Raw genomic sequence first — 24,351 nt, 5'->3', positions numbered from 1 at the left:
GTCCATATTTTCGCCCGCTGGTTGAGGTGGGGTTGGATGCTCTCTTCTGTTGGCCCGCTTCCTTTCCTCTTCCTGGGCATTGTGTGCTCAGGCTGCGCTGCTGTGGGCCTTTGGTCGCGCTGTTCTGACTGGGTTCATCAGTCTCTTCCCCTTGTGTTACGGTAGGGCAGTTCCAACAGGGACATTGCAGACTGCGCTTCCTTTACCTAGTACAGTTTTGCAACGGCTCTCATGCTGTGTAAGCTTTTCCTCAGGGGCTGACTTTTTGGAATGGAAGTTTCTTTAATCCTTGCAGTGCTTGACTTGCCTGTCATGCAGAATGTTGTTGGTAGGGAGGGTTTAAGGTGTAGTCACTACTCTGTGCTGGCTACGATAGCTCTCCTGGGGCTCTTGGACTCCCTTTTCCCGGGCGCAGTAACCAAATACGGCCATTAGGTGGCACTGCAGTGCAATTGTTTGTCCCGTTCGCAGCAGTCTTGGCTGAAGCCCGGAATCACTCTGGTGTGGAGATGCAGGTACGGGGCTGCGTGTAAGGCTGAGGCGGTCCCAGTCCTCACTGGATGCTCTTCATGCTCAGGGCTGCCTCCAGGATATGCACAGGTGAATGGTGTAGCTGCTGTAACATTGGAGGCCATGAAGACTGCCTCATAGTGCAGGCCGTTTCTCTCTCTAACGGCCATATTTATTTTGTGCCAGGCAGATAGGGCTGCTCCTGCCGGTCTTACTTGTGCTGTCACTGTGTGAAAATCATTAGGGGCGCAGTAGCCACTTCATAACTTCCAGGGCGTTCACACGGGCCCCTGCGTCCTCGTTGGTGCTTTGTTTTAAGGGTGTGGGGCAGGACTGCGACCGCTAGGAGTCGCTATGTTGTGATTTCCATACTTGTGTCCTTCCCTGGACACCGTACAGGATGTGCACACTAGTGTCCCAGCGCGGACACCATACCGGTGGTGAGGTCATCAGCTTGAACTGTCAGGTATGACAGTTAACAGCTGATCGCCGAGCTGACTGGAAGTTACGCTCCAACGTCTGTAGGAGCGCCGTGTTGACTTGTTAATAAATAGAACTTACACTAATTCTTGTTGTAGTTCTTAAGACTGGCGACGAGAGCCAACACAGAAGCCACGTGTGAGGAAGCAGATAATAAAATAATATATATATATATATATATATATAAACCAGCAGTCGGCGTAAAGAAAAAGGAAAAAAAAAAGAAAAGAAAAAGTATTCAGATATATTGGAAGTAATACTCAAGCGAAAAACATTGCCAGGAACACATTGCCACGGAGAATGTGTAGCGTTCTAGTTTACGCACGTCACGTTGACGTGACGTGTGGCGGCCATGTTGGCGCCGGATGCGCGCGCATCCATTAGCGCGCCGAGAATTGCACGGAGGACAGCGCCGGCCGGCGCTCCTCGGAAAATATAATCTTGTACCTGAATAAACCACAGTACCACAAAACATACTTGCTGCATGTGATTATTAAGCAACGTTACAGTGGCGACGAGGTCGGGAGGCACAACCAGACGACCACGGAAAAAAAAAAAAAAAAAAAACGTCGGACCCCCACATGGCAGCCACAAGGTACAGACGAACCCAGACACAATCACCTGGCCCACCCAGACACGGGCAAGGTCCACCTGGCACAGCCCAGCCGACGAGACGAAGCACCAAGACACGGCAGGACACACCCGAGGTACGGTGAATCCGAGGAGCGTGGCAGTGCCACAGCTAATCACGGAAGCGGCGAATAGGCCAGAGTGGCGGCGCAATCACCCCACAGTCAATAGGACACACGCACTACATTCCTGAGAATCCACGCCAGGGAGGTGTAGCGCTGGCTACTAAAGAGGAGGAGGTGGGGACCAGCACCAAGAGTCCCCAGGGAGATACGTGTACAGGGTTCAAGGACAGCACCCCAGGCAGCCCTACCGACAAAGGCACCGACATAACAGTTACCAGGGAAGTGAAGATGAGCACACCGGCGGGGTATGCAATAGCACCTGTACAATTCCTACCGAAACCCGGGGAACCACTGATGAAGTGGGAGGACTGGAAAGAATACATAGATAATTTCATAGGGGTCCTGGAGGATGAAAATGAAGAAAAGTTCACCCCCCAAAGAAAGAAACGTATTCTGTTGCTGAATCTGGGTCCGGAGGGACTCAGAATCTACAAGAGTCTGGTGCCGAAAAAGAGAGAAGACACCGACGACGATGTGTATGCGCATGCAGTGGAAGACCTAGATGAACGTTATCATCCCACCATCTGCGTCTCAGTGGACAGATATAATTTCCAGCAAAGGAAACAAAAGGCGGGAGAAACTATTGAAGAGTATGTAGCGGCCCTGAGGAAACTGGCGGCCACGTGCAAATATGCACTGTGGGAAGATGAGTTCATCAAAGATCAAATTGTCATGCACACCACGAGCGCAAATGTACAAGACAAGCTGTGGGCGAGCGGCGACACCACACTCAAAGATGTGTTGGTCATTGTAAAGAGGGCGGAACTCGCACGGAGGTGTGCAAACGCAACCAAGAAGGAAGTGGCCACCCCAACCATGGTGAACAGAATACAAGAAGAGGAACACCGCAAAGACCAGAGAAGCAAGCCACCAGGGACAAAAGGAACCAACAGATGGCAAGGGAAGCAGGCGAACAACGAGAGCAAGAAAACGTGCTACAGGTGCGGAAGTTGGTCCCATGAAGCACATGATAGAAGATGTCGGCGTTCCGGGCCAAATGCCTACACTGCGGCATCATAGGCCACTACGAGAAGGTGTGTCGGAAGAAACAGCAAAAGGGAATGGTGAAATATGTCGATCAAGGTGAAGAAGACCTGGAGGAAGCCACAGAAGAAGAAGTGGTCACCGTCTTATGCATATACGACCAGGTACTGAGCGTGGATGGGAAGAGATCAACCAAACCTGTCCTAGACATGTCCATGGGCGGTATCACCATCACAGTAGTGGCGGACACCGGATCTCCATTTACCATTGTACAACGGGCAGTATGGGAAGTAGAGTTCCAACCCAAATTGGGCCCAGAATTGGAGAAATTAGACATTCGGCCGGTCACCTACAACGGTGATCGCATTCCCATGTTGGGATTCCGACGCCTGTTGTTTGAGTTTAGAGGCCGATCAGCGTGGTGCAAACTATACGTTGCGGAAAAAGGACCCTCCGTCCTAGGATGGCTAGACCAGGGCGACCTGGGAATAAAACTAGACCCAGGAGGGAAGGAGCAAATACTACTTACAGAACAGGAGGAATGGCCGGATATGAACAAATGGAAGGAGAACTACCCGAAGGTGTTCGGAGGCACAGTGGGGAGAATGGAGAAATTCCAACACAAGATCGTGCTCAAGGAAGGAGCCATCCCAGTAGCCCACAAAGTGAGAAACGTACCAATTGCGGTGAGAGAAGCAGTCCAGACGGAACTCCAAGAATTGGAGAGGAAGGGCATAATAGAACCAATCACCTGCGCTGAATGGCTGGCGCCCTTAGTGGTCGTAATGAAGCCCAATGGGAAGGTCAGGCTCTGTGTGAACTTGAGAGAACTGAATAAAAACATCGTAGTGGAGAAATTTCCCCTTCCCAGAATTGAGAAGATGTTGGCCAAGACCAGAGGAGTAAGGTGGTACTCCACTATTGACTTGACCTCGGCCTACCACCAAATAGCACTGCATCCGGACAGCAAAAGCCTCACATCCTTTATCACCCCGTTCGGGTGCTACCGGTTCTGTCGCATGCCGTTTGGGCTGGCCTCAGCGGCTGCAGTCTTTCAGAAAATGATGCACCAACTATTCAGAGACTGCGAGGGTGTACGGTACTTTCAGGATGACATCCTGGTGATGGGGTGTGACAGGCTGGATCATGATCGGAAGTTAGAAAAAGTGCTACAAACACTGGAAGTCAAGGGCCTTACTGCAGAATGGACAAAGTGCCGGTTGGGCCTGCAATCAGTGACGTACCTAGGCCACGAAATCGGACAACAAGGGGTCACACCAAAGGCGGAGAACGTAAAGGCCATCGCCGAAGCACCGCCCCCCAAGAACAAGGAAGAAGTCAGGTCGTTCTTGGGAATGGCGGAGTACTATAGTAAATTCGTGGTACACTTTGCCTCCAAGACCTACAACATGAGGTTGCTGACCAGGGAGAGCACGGCGTTTCAGTGGACACCGGAAGCCCAAGCAGAGTTCGAAACCATCAAAAAGGATGTCACAGGAGCCATACCGCTCAAAGGTTACGACCCACAGGGCACCACCGTGCTCACGACCGACGCCAGCGACAAAGGTCTGGGCGCTGTGCTCATGCAAGACCGAGGAAGAGGGGACATGGAGACAATCAGCTTCGCATCCAGGGCATTGACAGAAACCGAAAGCAAATACAGCGTGATCGAGAAGGAGATGCTAGCGGTGGTGTGGGCCATGGCGAGGTTCCGGCAATTCCTGTGGGGTACCCGATTTCTGCTCAAGACAGACCACAAGCCGTTGGTAAAAGTATTGACATCGAGCGGACACGCCAGTGCCACACCCAGGATATCCAAAATGTCCTTAAAGCTGCTTGAGTTCAGGTACGACGTGGAATACATCCCTGGGAACCGGAACCGAGTAGCGGACTACCTGAGTAGAGCAGCTGCCATGGAGCCCGGAGAGGAAGACCCTGCAGACAGAGGGGAGATGGTAGCCCTCCTAGAAGACCAGGAGAAACTAATCAGCCAAAAAGAATGGACTGAGGCATATGAGGAGGATACCGACATCAAGGAAGTAAAGACGCACATCATACAAGGATGGCCAGACAAGAGAAATGTGAAAACGAGCCTTAGGCCATATTACGAAGTGAGGGAGGAACTGTCAGTAGGAGACATGGGGATATTCATCTATAGAGGAGACAAGGTGATCCCCCCAAGGAACCTTACCAACAAGTTATTGGATTTGCTACATGAAGGCCATTTGGGCATAGGAAAACTCAAGGCCAGATCGAAACAAAATTACTGGTGGCCAGGTATGGACATAAGAGCAGAGAGGCACGTCAAGGAGTGTCCACAATGCCAAAGAGCTGACAAAACATTGAAACCACTACGTCCAGCTCTTGGAAAGTTCGATTCTCCCTCCAATCCATGGGAAGAGCTGTCCATAGACATTTTAGGACCTGTGCTAGACGACCAGGGCACGCAGAAGTACGTGTGCGTCCCCATAGATCGATACTCCAAGTGGCCAGAGTTGAAAGTGGGCGAGTCCATGGACACTGAGAATATCTTGAAGTTCCTGTCCAAAACTTTTACAAGGGAAGGAATCCCCAAATCCATCTTAAGCGACAATGGCCCACAGTTCACGTCGGAGAGATGGAACCAATTCATGTTAAGAAATGGCATCACCATCAGACACACGGCAATTTACCATCCAGCTGGCAATGGACTAGTGGAGCGATTTAATAGGGTAGTGATGGGAGCCATACAAGCCGCCATATCCAGCAACAAAGACTGGGAGAAAGCGCTAGAGAACATGGTGTGGGCCTACAGAATAACCCCCACAGGCATGGGGTACAGCCCGTTTCAAATATTGAGAGGACGTGAACCCTTCACGCATGACAACAGGATCTGGAAGGAAAAGGTTGTCACCAGTGAGTGGTCAACCGCAGTGGTACGGGCCAACCTGGAAAGAGCGCAAACAATCTACACCAACCACTACAACAAACGGAGGAATGTGAAAGAGACTGGCCTGGAAAAGGGAGAGTGGGTGAGAGTAAAGCTAGCCACTCTACAAAAGAAAGGAGACAGCAAGTATAGCAAGCCTATGCAAGTCAAGGAAGTGTACGATCGAGCGGCCCTGCTGAGCGACGGTAACGTGTGGTCGCAGGACCGCATGGCCCGGTGCAACAAGGTATTGAGGTGGGAACGACTTGGAACGGAAGGTGAAGACATGGATGAATTGAACGTGGAAAGTAGGCAAAGTGGAAGTGAGCAATGTGATGGAGCAAGTGCAGCGAAGGTGCGAGAAGGTGAAGAAGCGAGCGAGACTCAAGGAGCTGAGATGGACCAGTCGGGGGAAAGCATGAACGGTGATGGAGCGGTGAGTGAAGAAATGGAAGGGACTGGAATGCAGTATCAAGGGACTCAAGAGAACGCCGGTAGGGTTACCAGGAGCGGAGGGCAGGTGGTAAGGCCCTCCAGATTTCGAGACTTTGAACTGGACAATGATGTGTAAGTGACTGCGTAAGACTTTGGTAAAAAGGTGAGATATGTAGCGTTCTAGTTTACGCACGTCACGTTGACGTGACGTGTGGCAGCCATGTTGGCGCCGGATGCGCGCGCATCCATTAGCGCGCCGAGAATTGCACGGAGGACAGCGCCGGCCGGCGCTCCTCGGAAAATATAATCTTGTACCTGAATAAACCACAGTACCACAAAACATACGTGCTGCATGTGATTATTAAGCAACGTTACAGAATGCAGGTACGAGCAAAAATATAAAAAGAAAAATCGTCATTAAATTTAAGAACGGATGTTCAGCTAAGATTGTAGAAGTGCAGATGATTGGAACATCGTTTAGGGCAAGGATGTCGGTGGTGAAAGCCTTGACAGAGAATTGAGGTGATGTGCAACGTGATGAGTGATGCGTAGATCAGCTGACAACCAAATGTAGTGTGCCTGGAATTTTCGGAACGTGGAATGTGGGTGCGTTGTTTGAGAGCACAACGGAAGCCTTGAAAGAATTGACTTTGGTGTGTCGAACCTCACAGACATTAAGTAAACTGGGTTGAGCAACTGCCATTAACAACCGCCACTAGTAACTGTCATCGTTCGGCGAAGCTAACGACAGCTGACAGTGACATCATCACGCTGAAGGAAACAACGTGGCGGCCATTTTGGGAAGAAAAAAAACACGAAAACTGTGACGGTCTAGATTTCAGCGCGCAACACAGTCAACGCAAATTAACAGGAAATCGGCACACACTAACGCTGCAACATAAAAAAAGAAAAACTGGACGAGCAGTGACCTTGATGAGGACAACTCACTCAATTAAAGACAGTAATGTTTCAAGGTTGAAATACAATCTAGTAGATAATAAACAGTGTGTTACACGGAGGTTAAAAATGGCACATTTTCAATAAATACATAATTGAACAATAAAACCTGGTGAATATAAAGGAAAAAAAAAGAAAGTGATACCTAAAGAGACTAGAACCAATAATATTAAAACTGATACACTATGGGGGTCATTAGGATTGCGGTTTTTCCGCATCCTCGGGGCCGGCGGAAGCCACCGCCGGCCCGAGGATGCGGAAAAACCGCAGCGGACTGACCAAGGACCCACCGCCACATTAGGATGGCTGGTGGGTCCTGGTTTCCGTCCGCAGCTTTTCCGCCGCGGTCGGCTTACAACCGCGGCGGAAAAGCTCTGATATGGTGACGGTGTCTCTCAGACACCGTCCGCCATATCAGGATGGGATTTTAAAAGTGCTTTTCCGCTGCGGGTTTTCCGCCGTGGAAAAGCATACGGATCTTCACCTAGGGGGCCCGTTGCGGGCCCCCTAGGTGAAGAGGGGCTGGGGGTGCACATTTGCATGCAGAAAGCGGCAGGCACCGCGCGGTGCCTGCCTCTTTCTGCATGCAAATGCAATGCGTGCATTTTTAACATTGCCGCGGGTGGCGGTCACATCCTAATCGCACAGGAGGGGACTCCGCAGCCCATGCGGACGTCCCCTCCTCCTCAATGATCGCGGACGGACGCATGTCCGTCCGCGATCATAATCGGCCCATATATTTCATCCTTTTTAAACAAAGTGTTTAAACACCACTAAAATGGCAACTGGTTGTATATGGAATCTTCACCCCCAGAATCCTTCTTACGTGCAGGTAGCGAACCGGCATTAAAGTGGGAAGAGTGGAAGGAATATTTCCTTAATTACATCTCCACACTTGAAGAAGATGAAGAAATAAAACCAGAGAAGAAGTATAAAATGCTAATGCACAGTCTAGGGGCAGGTGGAATAAAGGTGTATAACTCAATTAACAAAAAAATAAGAGCAAAAAACGAAGGTGCTGTTTTCACCAATGCAATTGATGATTTAAATATATACTACAAACCAACAGTTTGTGTAGGCGTGGATAGGTATAAGTTTTTCCACAGAAAGCAAGGAAAGGAAGAGTCTGTGGATGATTACGTGTCAGCACTCAAAAACCTAGCAATAAACTGCCGTTTTGGAAATCTTTATGATGATGATGAGTTGATAAGAGATCAGATTGTGATGCAAGGATCAAATGAAAACGCTCAAGATAATTTGTGGGCTAAGGGTGAGTACCCATTGCAGAACATAATAGATATCGCTAGGAGGGCAGAACTCACGGGACGATGCGCGAAAGCAGTACTAAAAGAAGACAAAATAAAGAAAGAAGGAGAACATGTCAACAGAGTGTCCGACCAAAAAAATTGGAAAGTTGGAAAGCAAAATTGGAACAAGAAAGACGCTACACAAACATACAGAAAAACTGAAACACGGAATAGGGGATACTGTTATCGATGTCTAAGCACAGCTCACATGGCTTATGATCCAAAATGCCCCGCACGTGAGGGTAAATGCACATTCTGTGGTCTAATAGGACATTTTATCAAGGCGTGTAATAGAAGAAGACCACAACGAATAAAAGCAGTAGAGAACGAGGAAGATGAGTTTGTGGACGAGTCGGATGAGGACATCAATATGTACATACTTAACATAGATGATGAACAGGACGAAGATACTAAAACCAAAAGTAAAACAAGAACATGAAAACCAGTATGCAAAATGACAATTGGTGGTGTAGAAATAAACATAGTAGCAGATTCAGGTTCACCATATACAATTGTAAACGAGAAAGTCTGGAGTGCGAAATTCAAAGAGAAAATTGGTGAAAGATTAAATAAACCGGACATTGTGATAAAATCGTTCAATGGTGAGCCAATTGAAATGCGTGGGTAGAGAAGCAGATTGTAAACTTATGTTTCTAAGGTGGGACCATCCGTGCTAGGGTGGATTAACCAAGGGAGCCTGGGAATCATGCTTGATCTGAACAGTAGTGAACCAGTGCTGAGTCTATCAGACACCAGCGACTATGCCAGCTTAATACTAGCTAAATTTCCAAAAGTGTTCAGTGGAACTATAGTAGTACTGAAAGGGTACCAGCACAAGATAAAACTAAAACCAATTTCCACACCTACGGTGCACAAAGTGAAAAACATACCATTTGCCATAAGAGAAGAGGTCAGAAACCAACTTGACAAGCTACTGATTGACGGAATAATAGAAAGCGTGGAGGCATCAGAGTGGGTTGCACCGATTGTCATAGCAAAACGCGCCAATGGCAAGTTGAGACTCTGCATAGACCTTTGAGATCTCACTCAAAACATCATAGTGCAACAATATCCACTCCCAAAGATAAATGAGATGCTGTCCACCACCAAGGGTGTCAAGTGGTTTACCACCATTGATTTAAAATCAGCATAACACCAGGTACAGCTACATCGAGAAAGTAAATCACTGACCACATTCGTGACGCCGTTTGGGTGCCTCAGATTCACCCGAGTGCCTTTCGGGTTGGCCTCTGCGGCCGCGATGTTCCAAAGGTTAATGAACAACATATTTGAGGGTGTCACCGGTATATTACTCTTCCAAGATGATATCTTAGTGATGGGTAAAACGAGAGAGGCAGGTACAGGGGCAAAATCATTGCCCGCACCCACCACACAGTTGCTGAGCCTCTCTGGCAATCGCTTTTAGCACCTTCAAATATAATTCTTTTTAAACATTTTTAGCCATTCTGTTATCTGGTAAATCCATTAATCCACATTAATACATGCTTTATGTCACTCCACACACGGGATTATGTTGCAATTTTCAAATTTCTAGTACAAATGCTGTGCCCATCCGGACCTCTTGCATAAGCACGACAAAGGCAAAGGGCTCTTCCAAAAACAGCGTTTATTAAAAAACCAATGCATTTCGAGCATCAAGTGCTCTTCGTCAGGGTACGCTGTTCTGAACGTTCTCACCGCTGCAATAGACAGCTTTGATTTTGCCCCTTTACCTGCTTGTTCACTGGTGCCTTAGGGTTTAGGCACTTACCCAACCTGCACGCAAATGAGGAACATGAGTAGTTCCGATTGGAAATAATGGAAAAACTGAGTAATATGGAGTGCTCCCCAAAACCCCCATGTAGTCTAAAACGAGAGAGAAACATGACAGCTGGGTGGAGCAAGTTTTGGAAATATTGAATGATAAAGGATTAACAGCTGAGCACTCAAAATGCAAATTTGCGAGCAATTCAGTCAACTATCTGGGCCATCAAATAACTGGCGATGGCATTTGTCCAAAGAACAAACTAATTCAAGCTATAAAGGACTCACCTGTACCCACCAACATTCCTCGGGTTGGTGGAGTACTACTCAAAGTTCATCAGGAATTTTTCAACAAAAACATACGCATTGAGACTGCAATTGAAACTCAAGAACAAATTCGAATGGACTGAGGAGTTTGAACAAACCTTCCAAGACCTTAAACAAGACATGTGCAAAACCCTACCCTTACAAGGATTTGACCCCAATCTCCAAAACTTAGTGACAACCGACGCCAGTAACAAGGGCATAGGAGCTGTACTCACACAGAAAGATGCCAAGGGTGTGGAGTACACGATCGCATTTGCGTCGCAATCTCTAACAGAAGCAGAGGAAACATTTTCTGTGATAGAGTGGGAGGCATTGGCCTATGTCTGGGCCCTCGAGCACTTCCGACAGTAGGTCTGGGGTAGGAAAGTAAACCTTTGCACGGATCACAAACCCTTAACAAAGGTGCTCACTATGAATGGATTGTACACAGCATCACCACGGCTGGCAACGATTTCAATGCGCCTGTTTGATTACATGTATGACATACAATATGTCCCTGGTGTGAAAACCGTGGTAGCGGACTTTTTAAGCAGAATGCCACTTGATTCACATACCAACACAGGAACTAACGAGCTGGATGATTCACGTATAGCAAGTCTATGGGAGTGTTCCAGTGGAATATCAAAGGAGGAGTGGCTAATGGAACAGAGTAAAAACAAAGTCATGGAAGAAGTAATGCGAATGATCAAGGAAGGTTGGAAAAGCAAAAATAAATTAAACGAACAAATGAAGCATTTCTGGGAAGTAAAGAACGAATTATCAATGGAAGATGGACTATTGGTGAGGAGCGGAAGATACATACCACCACCTGTTATCAGGAAGAAAATACTGGAAATATGCATGAAGGACACCTAGGCATTGCAAAAACCAAAGGTAGGATCAAGAACATGTATTGGTGGCCGGGTGTCAGCCTGGAGGTAGAAAGGAAAATTAGAGACTGTAAACTACGTATGGATTCTGACAAGACCCAAGTAACTTTCAAGCCACCACTACACCCCCTACTGTGCCGTTCCATGCCATGGGAGAGGATAGGCGTTGACATAATGGGACCTGTGCACAGTGACCATGAACCACAGTACATTATAGTCATCATTGATCACTACACCAAATGGCCAGAAATAAGAATTGCGAAGAAAGCAGACATACAGAATGTGGTCTAATTCCTGGAAGACACTTTTACCCACAAAGGACTGCCTAAACAGATAGTGAGCGACAATGGAGTTCAGTTTACATCAGATTTATTCCAAGAATACATGTTGAAGCACAACATCTAGAACAAAACGACTTCGCTCTACCATCCTGCTGGTAACGGGGCAGTGGAAAGATTTAACAGGGTCCTTAAAGGCATCACACAGATAGCCAATTCTAACCAGTTGGACTGGAAGAAGGAAATACTGAAGACAGTGTGGGCCTACAGAATAACGCCTAGCGAGATCACTGGTCACAGTCCATTTGAACTCATGTGAGGGCGTACTTCACTCACCAAGGACAATGTGGGTTGGGTTAAGGCTGCCCGCAGAGTACACTGGTCAACTAGGATAGTGAAGGAGAGGCTCGTCAATGCACAATCCAAGAGCAAGAGCAACTACAACGTCAATCACGGATGCAAATATGTGGCAATCAAGGCAGGAGATGTTGTCAAAGTGAAGAAGAGCGGTCACATTAGTAAGGGTCAAGAAAGGTACACCAAACCCCTTACAGTGCTAGAGGTATATTGCAATTCTGCCCGCTTAAGCGATGGGAAAGTCTGGCATTTCTCTTCTCTCTCTGCCTACAAACATCCGGTGGATGAGATGGAAGACAATACACCCATTGAGTCCACTGAAGACCAACCTGGAGCATTGAGAGGCAACGTGATTAAAAAATACCTTTCTGACACAAAATCTGACTATGAATGGCTGGCACATCCCATGGAGAACAATGGAAGCAGTGAACTAAGTGGCATTATGCTAGAGGACAGTTCTACCGATCGGACCAGGCCAGAAGGGGTCAGGCGCAAGTTACCTTCCATTCCGGTGTGGGAATCGGTGCAACCAATTGACAGAAGCAGGGCAAGGAGACTGTTGGGACCGCCTGCGAAACTAAAAGACTATGTTTAAGGATAGTGGAGTCTTACGCCCCACTTGGTTTCTTGTTTTGTTTTCTTCTCCCTAAAAGGGGAAGATGTGTTGTAATTTCCATACTTGTGTCCTTCCCTGGACACCGTACAGGATGTGCACACTAGTGTCCCTGCGCGGACACCATACCGGCGGTGAGGTCATCAGCTGGAACTGTCAGGTATGATAGTTAACACCTGATTGCGGAGCTGACTGTGGGTTACGCTCCACCGTCTGTAGGAGCGCCGTGTTGGCTTGTTAATAAATAGAACTTACACTAATTCTTGTTGGAGTTCATAACACGCTGCCCTTGGGTCTTCTCTCCAACGGCCGCAGCGGGCTCGCCTTGCACCTGCGGACCTTGAAGGTTGTTGAGTGTGAGCGCTGCTGGGCTTTCCTCGATGTCGGTGCTGGCACCTCTTTGCTGGGGCAGTTGGCGGTATGCACGGCAGCTTTCAGTAGCAGGTACGGGGGCATTGACCCGCTCACCGCGTAGCCTTCGCTTTGCCCTCGGGCGCTCCTGGGGCAGGGGCTTTGTGGCGCGAAGTTCCCTTGCGGGGTAGGTGCAGTTCTACCTCTGGTGATGCGAGCACTTTCAGGTGCAGGTGAGCCAAGGGAGGCCCTCTCTGTCTGCGGGGCGGGTTTAGCGGGCAGGTGGCAAATCTTTTGCCTGCTTTTGTTGTAGGTGGGCGCAGTGTCCATCTATGAGTCAGTTGCGCGCCAACTACGTTGCAGCCGTGGGCCGATCCACTCGCCATATGCTGAGCACTCACTTGTGGTGCGGAAGGAAGTCCATTCAGGGCGCAAAGCGCACTGTCCAGCAAGCTGCACCTTCTCTTCCCACACCGGTTTCCACAGCAGTGTGGGAGACGGGTCTGCGATTCTGTCCCCCACTCATTTCAGGCGCTCGCTGTGAGGTAGGTGCCTTCCTCCTTTATTTTCTCTGTGCACTGTTATGACATGCTGACTGAAAACCCCTGCTGGTGGACACAAAATCTGAGCACTGTGCTGCGGCAACGGTTTCCACGCCCTGCAGCGCTCTGAAGGCCAGAGCAGCTTCACCCCTGCTGCATGCCCCTTCTTACTGTCTCTTTACCTTCCTGTACTTTTGGGAAGCGTCGGGCTCACACCGTCCTTTGGTGCACTCTGCCTCATGTAGCAGGCTCATCGCGCCTCCCTGGCTGCACGGGGACCAGAGCTGCTGGCAGCAATCTGTTAATTTTGCGGGGGAGGCGTCAGTATTCTGGAAGTGCCAGCCAGTACCCTTGTGTATTTAGAGCGCCGGCCGCACACAGTCCCTGCTTGTGCTCCACCTTCACCTGTTCAGCAGTGCCTTTCTTTTCAGTATCGCGGAGGTGGGCACATTAGTTTCCGGCCGCTCCGATCAGCCGCGGGCCACCCCCGCTGTCCCTCACTCAGCAGGCCTCACTTTCTTCGGCCACAGGCCGTACGCTGCTTTCACACTCTTGCACACACTCAAGGGGTAGCCGCTTCTTTAGCCGCAGCGCTGGGCATGGGCAGGCAGTCAGTCCGGCCGGAGAACTCCGCTTCCCGTGGTAAGCCGCTTTCTCTTTACTTAACTTTATTTCGCTGGTCCGGCAGTGGCAGCCGGTCTGGAGTTCATTACGGCCCGACTGTGATTGCGATGCTCACAGGTGGGGCCCTCGCGCTGAATCCATCTTGCAGCAGCCACCTTCCATCCCCGCTGGGGTCTTGCAGTTTTCCTCACTCATTCCCCCGCCGCCACAGCCTCACATTTCTTGCACTGCGTGGTGGTGGGGAAGTGTTGGCGCTTCACTGGTCTACTCAGCCGCCGGGCTGGACACACTCTTCAGGCTGCTCCCCTTCCCCGCGTGGCAGCATTATACAATCTCTATGCTGCACGGGTGGGGTAAGGGCCACTGCTGCACCTCCGGGCTCCTCACCAGTCAGTGTCTACTTTCGGCCAGGTATGCAGGGTGGGCTCCTGCTGGCCTCACGCCGTTCTGCAGTCGTTCACCTTCAGTAGATGTTCGGCCAGGCCTCACGCCCCATGCCAGAAGTCACTCCCTCACGGCCGACGCGGGTGGGCTCTGGTCGGTCCACTCCTCGCTCCAGGGCACTCATTTGGCAGGGCAGCTTACAGCGAGCTCAGGAGGCATGGGGTAGGCTCCCGTTCACCTCCTTATCAGCGTGCACGCCTGGGGCTCCTCACATGCCACGCGGGCCTCTCGGCGGCCCGCATCATGCACAGGGGTTGCCCTCCAGGCGGGCAGCTCTCTCCCTTTTTTCCCACAATGTTTTCCGTTAGCTGTGGCACGCTAGGCACAGCTCCGCCTCGTTGCCAAATGTTATGTCGGGCGCTAAGCCCACATGCTGAAAGTAACTGGACACGGACACACATATAGAGGGCTGGTTAATGGGCCTCGAGCACGTGCGCTCGGCCCCCTTTATTGACCGGGTCACCTGACTCGTGACGCCGATGATGGGTGGGTGTACAGTGTGGGCTGTACCTAGAAAACAACTAGAATGTGTCAGGCAGGACCCTACAGTAAATACGGTGCTCATTTAAAGCTCCCCAATACCTTCGGGTCGAGCTGGCGCTATATAAACATGCAACAAAAAAAAACTTGCTTCTGGAGCGGCAGAACACCAGAAGGTTCCAGCGGGAGCCAATGGATGGAACCTAGCGCCCCTACTTGGTGGGTTATTGCCAGGGCCCTCCTAAGACCTTTGGGGGCTGGGGCGTGGATGGGGGGGAGGGGGACTGCCTGAGCATCAGGGGGGAAGGACTGGTTTGCTAAACTGTCACAGATTTCTTGGATTGCCGGGAATCCGAGAGTCAAAATTCCCATTTATATTCTGGTGATTACCTAAGGTCTTGACGTTCACCCTCGCACCAGATGTTTACACTTTTGTATCCCTCATAGACTGTGTATCCCACGAACCCCTGCATTGCAACCCAAGAAGTAATTTAGGTATTCGTGCAAGGTCCTTTTTTCCAATCACCAGCTGCACTGGTAGCTACTGGATGCCATCTGCGAGCATCCGGAAGTTCTCTTTGTTGCTGTAGCATAAATATTGAAGAAAGCTGGGGAACGCCACAGTCACGATCAGCTAACCAGGGCACACGCTGTCCTGGTCTTAGATGATCATCTGTTACTTAAGACAAGAAGTACACAGTCATGTTTCGCGCTCGAAATACACGCAGGGTGGGGGAGATTAAAAGAAAAGAAAAAATAAAGAAAAGTTACCTAACCGGGTCTGCCTATGACTGCTCCTGGGCAGGGGTCCGGCTTTGGCGCCTTCGTTACCTCTTCTTCTACAGGAACAGCTGCGTCACTGGAGTGGCAAACCCGGCAGCGCAAGGCTTGGCTTAGCAGGGAGACTCGCCGCCGCCTACCCATTGGGAGACCTAGGGTTGCGGCGTTGATCAACCCTAGGTCTCCTAAAGCACAGCCGCCAGCCAGACTCAACACTGGTGCGCATGACTAGGCTGGTCAGAAAAATTCTCCAACCTAAATCCAGCATGCACACTTGTGCTGCTGCCTGCTGTGCACTCTGCGCCACCCCCTGACCTGACAATGCATGTCAGTCAGGTGAATCAGCATGACGTTGGACTGCCCACCCCCTTCAGACTATGAAGGGGTGAGAGGTCCGGTGTCATACTGACGGACATGCTTTGTCAGTTTACTTAAGTCACAGCAGAGGGAGCTGGGGGTGCGGGTGGCTTGTGGGTCAATGCCCCAGCGTCCTAATGGATGCACAGCCACTGCGAGAATTAAATGAAGTAGCAGCTTCCCTTAGATTGATCCATTTCCAATAATCCCACTTCCTTCGTTCAGACACCTTAAGTCTACTTCTTATACACTTAGGTGGTTGATTTCGCTGTGCTTTGGAATCAAAGAACATTTTCTTTGTTTCCTTGCTAGGAAGTTTATTTAACAGTTCACCTTTTTTACAGCCCAAGGGATCTTAATAGGTAACTTGTCACTTTTAACTCTATATTTACTCCCTATTGTTTGAAAAAAGGTCAACTGCTTTTTGAACCAGGAGATATGGTCATCTAAATGAAAAGACAGGGGGGCCTATGCTTTCTGTTTGAATACTATATCCCAGGTTCCTTATGTTGTCATTTGGCCAGAAAGTGCGCTCATTAGGTTTGTTATAGAGTACACTGTCTTTCCTGGAGTTCCAGGACTCAAGAGGTTTACGCTCTAAATCAATAGACGTGGAAAGAATACTAAGATCACTTAATCAGACCCCAATTCCTACAATTGTGTACACACTGCAAACAATTGATCGAATACCACAATATAATCAATTAGGGATTGCCCTAGAGGGGAGTGAAAAGTGTAAGAGACTGGAGAGTATCTGGAAATCTGCCATTTAAGAAAATAAATCTGTGTAATCTCAGGCTTTCTAGGAAACGTAAACTCTGCCTGTCTGATCTGGCATTTTCAGGTAAGACCGCCTCAGGGATGCACCATACCCCATCCATTTTGGTGTTGCCAGAGGTCATGCAGGCAGATTTTGAAACTTTAACATTGAAGTCCCCTACAATGATAACCAAAGGGTATTGCTCCAGAACACTAACGCTATGAATGAATACAAGCATGGAATCAACTAAAATATTAGCAGACTTCCGAGGGGCATACATACGTTTACAAGCAAAAGAGATGATGGCAGTCCTCCATTCTCATTAGACAGTGCTAACTTTAAGTACAGGCAAATATTAGAGGGGTGAGCAAATACCTCTGGATTCCAATTAAGATCATTGCTAAAAGGTATACACCAGCATTTGATGTCTTATTCATTGTCTGCTGCATATTCAGCATTAAATGCTTCTAACTCAAATGGACAATCCGGCAGATCAATGTGGCTTCTGACAGTCTGTAAATTCCTGTCTCCTCGGCACCCTGGATTATTGTATTCTGCTGTTCAAGAATGTGGAGTCCTCTCTGCAGATGGTGTCAAAAATCTTGTGTAGCTGCTGCGGTGGAAGTGACTGCACTATGGCCCAGATTTACAATAACTTTGTGTTGTCCACTTTTTTGATGGAGCTGCGACACAAAATGTTAACTGGTATTTCCTTAGCCACTCGATGGCCGATCACCATGGGTGGCGTGGTAAACTAAATGTAAAACATTGATTCCCCTCATGCTGCGTTGCGTTACACTGCACCTGGGAGGCAGTCCATGGGTGGAGTATAGGTGTTCCCAAGCATCTGCCTATGGATTTTGGTGCATCCCCAGATTTACTCCTGTTAAAGATGTTACCCCTTCCTCAGTGAGGGGTAATAAGTGGAAATATTCTAATCTCTCCTCTTTACTTTCTCTTTCTATGCGCGATGCATTCTCCATCACAAATAGGAAGTTGAAATTTAATTACAAGATCGTTTTGTGCAGGAAGGTATACCTTCACGCATAAAAACTATGTTGCCCCTAATGCAGGCTGTCTTGCAGCATGGTATAAGGATGCCTATGAGCTGAAGACCACCATATACAATTAGATCTGGCGATATATAGAGGCATATAGAATTGTCTGCACTGACACAAGTAGGCTGATGGTTTCTTCTATTTCCAGATTTCTAATATCAGCTTTGATCTGAATTAGTTGCAGTTTAGGAAATGGCAAAGTGTGCCGCACAAAAAAGAGAGTGTAATGTAGATGGGAGTAAACCCACTGTCACGTGGCCCAGGGGGACATTGTCGTCTTCCCTAAGTTAGCATGAGCCTGCTGCAGACTGTCCGCTGCTTTGCCCACATCACTACATGAGTTTATTTTGTAAATGTCTTTTCAATATTTACACGGGAGAACCTATTGCTGTGTTCACACTTTAAATGTTCCTGGGATTTAGTCTGAACATCGTGAACAAGTTCGAACAACAATGCCACTTTTCTTTCTGTTCTGGTCAGGCCTTAGCACCTAGACAAAACATACAGATGCAGCTGTTGTTTGAGAATATGTACTTTGGTCATACTGGAATACATGGATAGGTAGCTCACATTTGGAGAGGGACTTTCCAGGGACAAGGGCATGACAGCAGCGGTGATGTAGATCTTCCATCTATAGTCTGAGGCACTGGGTCTGCAGATAACACACAGGGATCTTCTAATATATACAAAAGGGTTACACCAACACTGAATGTGTGAGTGTCTCCTGGGGCACAGATGTGTGCTGTAATACTGCAGCAAAAGTTCTTCCAAGTAAAGTATGAAGCACTGTAGTGTATATCTTCAAAGTATTTTATTCATACTTCATGAATACGACTCGCATTTAATTTTGCGTTCAATTTCAAATGTAGGATTATATTTTTATCATCATAACTACATTCTTATACATCATTCCATAATTTCATCATTCCAATGCATTTCGGCATAAATGCCTTCATCAGGGAAATCTGCAAAAATAAAGTAAGATTCCTAAAATTCTACCTCTAGTAAATAATATACGAAAACGTTTTAACATGATTTAAATGTAACGTTAATGCTATCATTATTTACCATCTCTTGAAATAACTGTTCAAAAACTATATGTTCTAGTGTGTTCTAGCGCTATGAGCATATAAACCTGTATCCATTTATTATTTAAATGCACGCTACAGTTTAACCATTTTACACATCATAAGAGGTAATATCACATTATGCCACCATCAGGTATACTAAACATGTCTGAAAAAGACTCCAATTCTCGACTCTTAAATCGAGGGCTCACGTACGGTTTACAAGTTATAAGTCTATTTGGGCTGCCTGACTGTATCAGGGCATCCTAGTTCTTATGTATACGATCTTTTCGGTACAACAGTATTAAAAGAGCGTAACGCGCTTAAATCAAGTTTCAATATGCCTGATAATGCGCTTACCATTTTAGAATGCTGTATCCATTACAGGCTGGAATCCGGACAGAGTAACTGGGTAACCGCCACGGTTTCCCTCGCCGGGTTTAGTCGGCATGTGACGCTGTATAGGGGGTGGGGTTTGGGAAATAGGCTTACGCGCTTCTATTAGTTAAAGAGACAGTGTGCCTACGCGTAGTCATACTGTTACCCGGTTACTCTGTCCGGATTCCAGCCTGTAATGGATACAGTATTCTAAAATGCTGCTTGGAATTAGGACAGGGCGTTGTTCTCCTCGGCCCAGTCAAGGAGCCTGTTTACAACTAGACGACCAACTACCTTTTGTATGGTGTTAATAAGACTTATGGTCCTGTAATTACCCGGCTGGGATCGGTCACCTTTCTTAAACACAGGTATTATTACTGCACCCGGCCAGGATGTTGGTACAGTTGTGCCCCGAGCGATTGTGTTAGTAAGGAGATAAATATACTTGCACAATCGCTCTTTGTCATTAATAAAGATGTCAGCTGGAACACCGTCTAATCCTGGGGCTCTGCCACTGGACACTATGTTAAGGGCCGTCATTATTTCTTTAGTACTAAAAGAATCATCTTTATAGTAAACAAGACTTAAGTCGACCACCACAGTGGCATGGTGGGTCGCAGCATATTGGGGCTTAAAATATTTAACTCACTCCTCTTCTGGCACATTATTATTGGGAGGTTCGGGTAGTCCCTCTCTGCCCCATTTCGCGATGTTCCAAAAATGCCTGGAATCTTTCCTATTGCTTGCTATTTTTAGTTCCAACCAGTGGAGCTCGTCCCATGCTTTCTTTGCCTTTATTATACTCTCCTATTCCTTTCTGGCGGATCGAATAGCCATAGGTTCTCTCCCTTTAATAGCGGTTCCTAGGGCTAAGCGGGTCTTCCTGCATTGGGTATTATACCATTTTGCCTGCTTACGGGTTCCTATTTCCTTGCTTCTGACAGATTTTACAAAATGGTTCTTAATGGCACAAAAGAGAGAATCATGAATTGCAGCTACACTGCTTGAGCCTGGATTGGACAAAATAATTTGTTCAATGGCCAATATTGCTTTGTCGGCTTCAAAGTTAATGCTAGCAATAGCCTGTTGGTTAGTCACAACATGAGCCCATCTTAACCTGCGCATGTCGTTTGAAGGGACAATCGGAGACGGAAGAGCACCCTCAGTGTTAGAGACCACATTGGTAGAAGACCACCATTTGTGCTCTACACACAGTGGGTTGTGGTCGCTCTCAATTCGCCACTTGACCTCCATGTCACAAACCAGGGACCATATCTTTAGACTACATAAAACATAGTCAATTCTACTTCTGTGCCGCCCATTGTCAAATGTACAGGACCCAACCTTATCACTCAGAGTCCTCCCATTTAATGCTCTCAGGCCCTTTTCATAACAAATAGCATTCAGACAGATGACATCCTCAGACCAACGGGAAACTGATTTTAACTCTAATTTAGGAACTCCCCATTGCCTATCTTCTTCATCCCCAAGGAAATCATCGTCGATTGACAAGGGTTCAAAGATTCGGTTTAGGTCACCAGCAATCACAATGTTGTTTTCTTGGGAATGGGTGTCAAGGAGGGAACCCAAGACCACTAAAACCTCTGTCCTCCCACCCCTGCTACCCCTATTATAAACATTGTAGATATCAAGATGACCCAAAATACCTGAGTCTACTCTAATGAGTTGTATGTCTCTGTTTCTGGTATCTATTACCTTGATAGTTAACGGAAGACTCTGGCGGACCCAAATGGTTAAGCCACCCATAGGTCTCCCCTTTGCACTCTTGGATGCAGGCACAGAATAATTTAGGTATCCCTGGACAAAAGATGGTTCACATAACCATGTCTCCTGAAACATGCACATATCAAAACTATTAACAAATCTTACCCAATCCCCAGAGTCTTGTTTGGAACGCAACCCTGCAATGTTCCATGAGACCAACCTCCCCAGACCCTCCTTATTGGTACTAAGGTAGTAGGATGACTCAGTTCTTATTTACTAAGGTCTCATAATCCTACGCATAGTTCTGTGTTTGCGCAGAATCCCTGCAACACCACTCATGGTTTTAATGTTCTTTGTGATTAATGATTGTGAGATTGCATGTCCCATCTAGGATGTTGCAAGGGTGCCTGCATTGGAGCCAGGCAGCCAATTCTGCACCTGCGCAGTGAGAAAGCACAGCAATGTGCCTTATCCTATAGATACAGCAAATTCCTGCCCTTTTCTTTTGATGCAGAGTAGTGTAACAAAGTGAAGTGCTGCGCTTCCCTGCACCAAAGCAAGTATATAAGACCCTATGCGATTAGTGGGGCCACTGAACTGCAATTTACTGGGGTTCACCCACTGGTACAAACTGTCAATGAGGCAGCAGTTACTTTTCCATTTGAGCATGATTTTCCTTTCACATCCATACGATCCTCACCCTTTTTTCAAGTTTGTTCCCAAATCAGACAGGAGCCATTACCTGTTTAAAGTCGGGGTGCCAATGAATGGCTCGGTCATCAATGATGAACTGTTCTTCCCCGGAAGGTTTTTTTTGGAAGCTTCCCACTTTTATCCTTGTGGCATAACTGGAGTTGTATAAAATCCAACTGGAAATGTCAAAGCGCGCAGGAGGGTCCCCTCGATCATCAAAGTAGATTTCATCACCAGAGTTAGTTTTAAAATGAAGATTCCTCATGTAATGATGTAACTGGAAGCAGACAGAGAGATTGAAAGAGGATACAGCAAATAAATAACCATTAGCTTCAATAATACCTAAGCAGTGGGCTTCTACTTATCGACATAGCGTTTTTGCAGAAGTGGTTGTGAATAAAGCACGTTTTGCGGGTCTGAGGTCATAAAGGGTCCAACCCAATGCAGCTCAGGACAACTGCATTTGTCCAGGTGTAGTCCTGCACACAGACACTGCAGTGAGGAGCCGCTGCCATGCTACACTGAGGCATTAATTATGCTGTAGAAATAACAAGATGGTAGAGACCACACTGTGCCTGTTGAAGGGACGTTGGATGCTGGTACTCAGCAGACTAGTGCGATTGAAGTGATAGGTGTTGCAGGAGTTGGTCATGCCATGATGGCAATAACTGGAGTCACTCAGTGGACCGCGCCAGGATGGGGGTGGCAGGACTTGGTCACAAAGGAGCAGATTTACATAGGACTTGCCTTACCTTTGTGTCATGCAAGGTGACGCAAGGCAATACAAGCCCTGAAATGGTATTTACTGTGCCACATAGAGCCACCTTGCATGGCTTAGTATATTCTGATTAACTCATGACAGTTGAAATCGCTGCCTTGCTGTACTCTGCATTGAGAAAGCATTTCAAATGTGGAGAATGAGCGGTTCCATGCATCCACCCATGAATACTGAGGCAATCCCAGTTTTAATTAAAAATAGTAAACCTCTGGTTGCGTTAAAATGGCACGCCTTTCTAACTGAAACATAATGAGGAGAAATATCTTTATTTATCTTTGTTATATCCTCATTCAACTTGTACTGCATACTGTGGCACACATATAATGAGGAAAATACCTCGAAGGATTGTTTTTATTCAGGAAGGTGTTCATTCTTGCACATAAATAATCCTTCTCTTAACACAGGCCGACGTGCAGCATAATGCAAGGGTGCCTGGGTTGGTGCCAGTGCAAGGAGTGAGCAGAAAGGCAGCATATTTCTGTAGATATGGCACATTTTTGCTCTCTCCCTGTCATGCACTGCTTCGCAATAAGTTGTCCTTGAATGGGATTTACTAAGTCAACACAAAGCCAACTTGTTTGGCTTTGCATGGCTGAGTAAATCCTGAGTAAGGCAGTGCAGCCCAAATGGCTGCCTTGAAGAACCCTGCGTTGAGAAAGTATTTCATGGGTGGAGCATGAGGGCTCCCTTGCATCCACCCTTTGATACTGGTGTAATCCCAGATTTAATAAAAAATAGTGAACTGGGGTTGCGTCTAAATGGCTTTCCTTTCCAAGTGAGACGTAATGAGGAGAAATAACTTTATTTCTCATTGTTATTACCGTTCATTGTTTACTGTATTCTGTGGCACACATAGAAAGAGGAAAATACCTTATAAGATTGAAACAATCCCCTTAACACAGGCCCCCTTGCAGTATGATGCAATGGTGATTGGTTTGGTTCTAGACAGTACAGAGTGCAGCAGCACAGGGGGGAACAGAAATGCAGCATATCTTAGTAGATATGGCACACTTTTGCAGTGTCCCTGTCATGCAACGCATCCAGAAAGTTATCCTGCTGCGCTGCTTTGCATGACTTTTCAGTAAATCTGCCCCAAAGTGTCTATGTCTGTGGTTGTGCACTATTTATTGAAGAGGGAGGTGAAGCATAGGTGGGTAGAATCTGTTGTGTTCATGCACAGGTCATCACAGAGATAATCATGGCTGCTCAAGTTCACAGAGTGATGTCTGAAAAAACTACCTGGGTAGATCTGGCTCTAACCGCCCAGATATTTCGATATTGGCTTCCTTATTAATATATTTATTTGTTTTATTCAGAGGTTTTGTGAGGAAACACTAAGTTTCATTTGGATACATCAAAGCACTAACATAAAAGAGAAAAAATAAAAAGTTAGAGTCTACTCAGCAGGATAAGCCTAAAAGCAGTCTTCTTAATACGTGGGGCTGGTTTAGTATGTTCAGTCTTTTAGATGACCTCTATACATGTATAATGGATCATAAGGAATGACTGAATTTGTCATTCGTGGCAGATTTACTTACAATGCACACAGAGAGGCAACTTGCTGTGCAGTGCTTTGTGAATGAAAGAGAGTTGAAAACCACCATACCTACTAAGAGAAGAAAAAACCTCCGAAACGTGGTATTACAAATAGGAGTACAGCGCCTCTTGGTTGAATCACACAGGTTGATTAGGGTTTACAACATTTATAAAAGACGGTGCTGTAAGGTGTAGAGAACCACAAAAACTCCACAAATTTGGATCCTCAACTCT

At 47.2% G+C, this 24,351-nt stretch overlaps 1 protein-coding gene across 2 annotated transcripts in view; it reads right to left on the bottom strand.

Annotated features, from left to right (window-relative positions):
- Positions 1-24,351, bottom strand: part of LOC147689397 (vomeronasal type-2 receptor 26-like) — a 514,386-nt gene that overhangs the window by 161,532 nt on the left and 328,503 nt on the right. The window contains exon 2 of one of the 2 annotated variants that reach the window (XM_086942198.1): positions 21,853-22,080. In XM_086942198.1, coding sequence (XP_086798324.1) covers positions 21,853-22,080 — 228 coding nt within the window. Of the gene's footprint in view, positions 1-21,840; positions 22,081-24,351 lie in introns of those variants that run through there. The other variant, XM_086942197.1, reaches the window with a different exon arrangement.

This window comes from Lissotriton vulgaris, chromosome 10 (assembly GCF_964263255.1).
Source record: "Lissotriton vulgaris chromosome 10, aLisVul1.2, whole genome shotgun sequence".
NCBI classification, from domain to species: domain Eukaryota; kingdom Metazoa; phylum Chordata; class Amphibia; order Caudata; family Salamandridae; genus Lissotriton; species Lissotriton vulgaris.
Note: the sequence above shows the minus strand (reverse complement) of the source record. Positions and strands in the feature narration are given on the sequence as shown.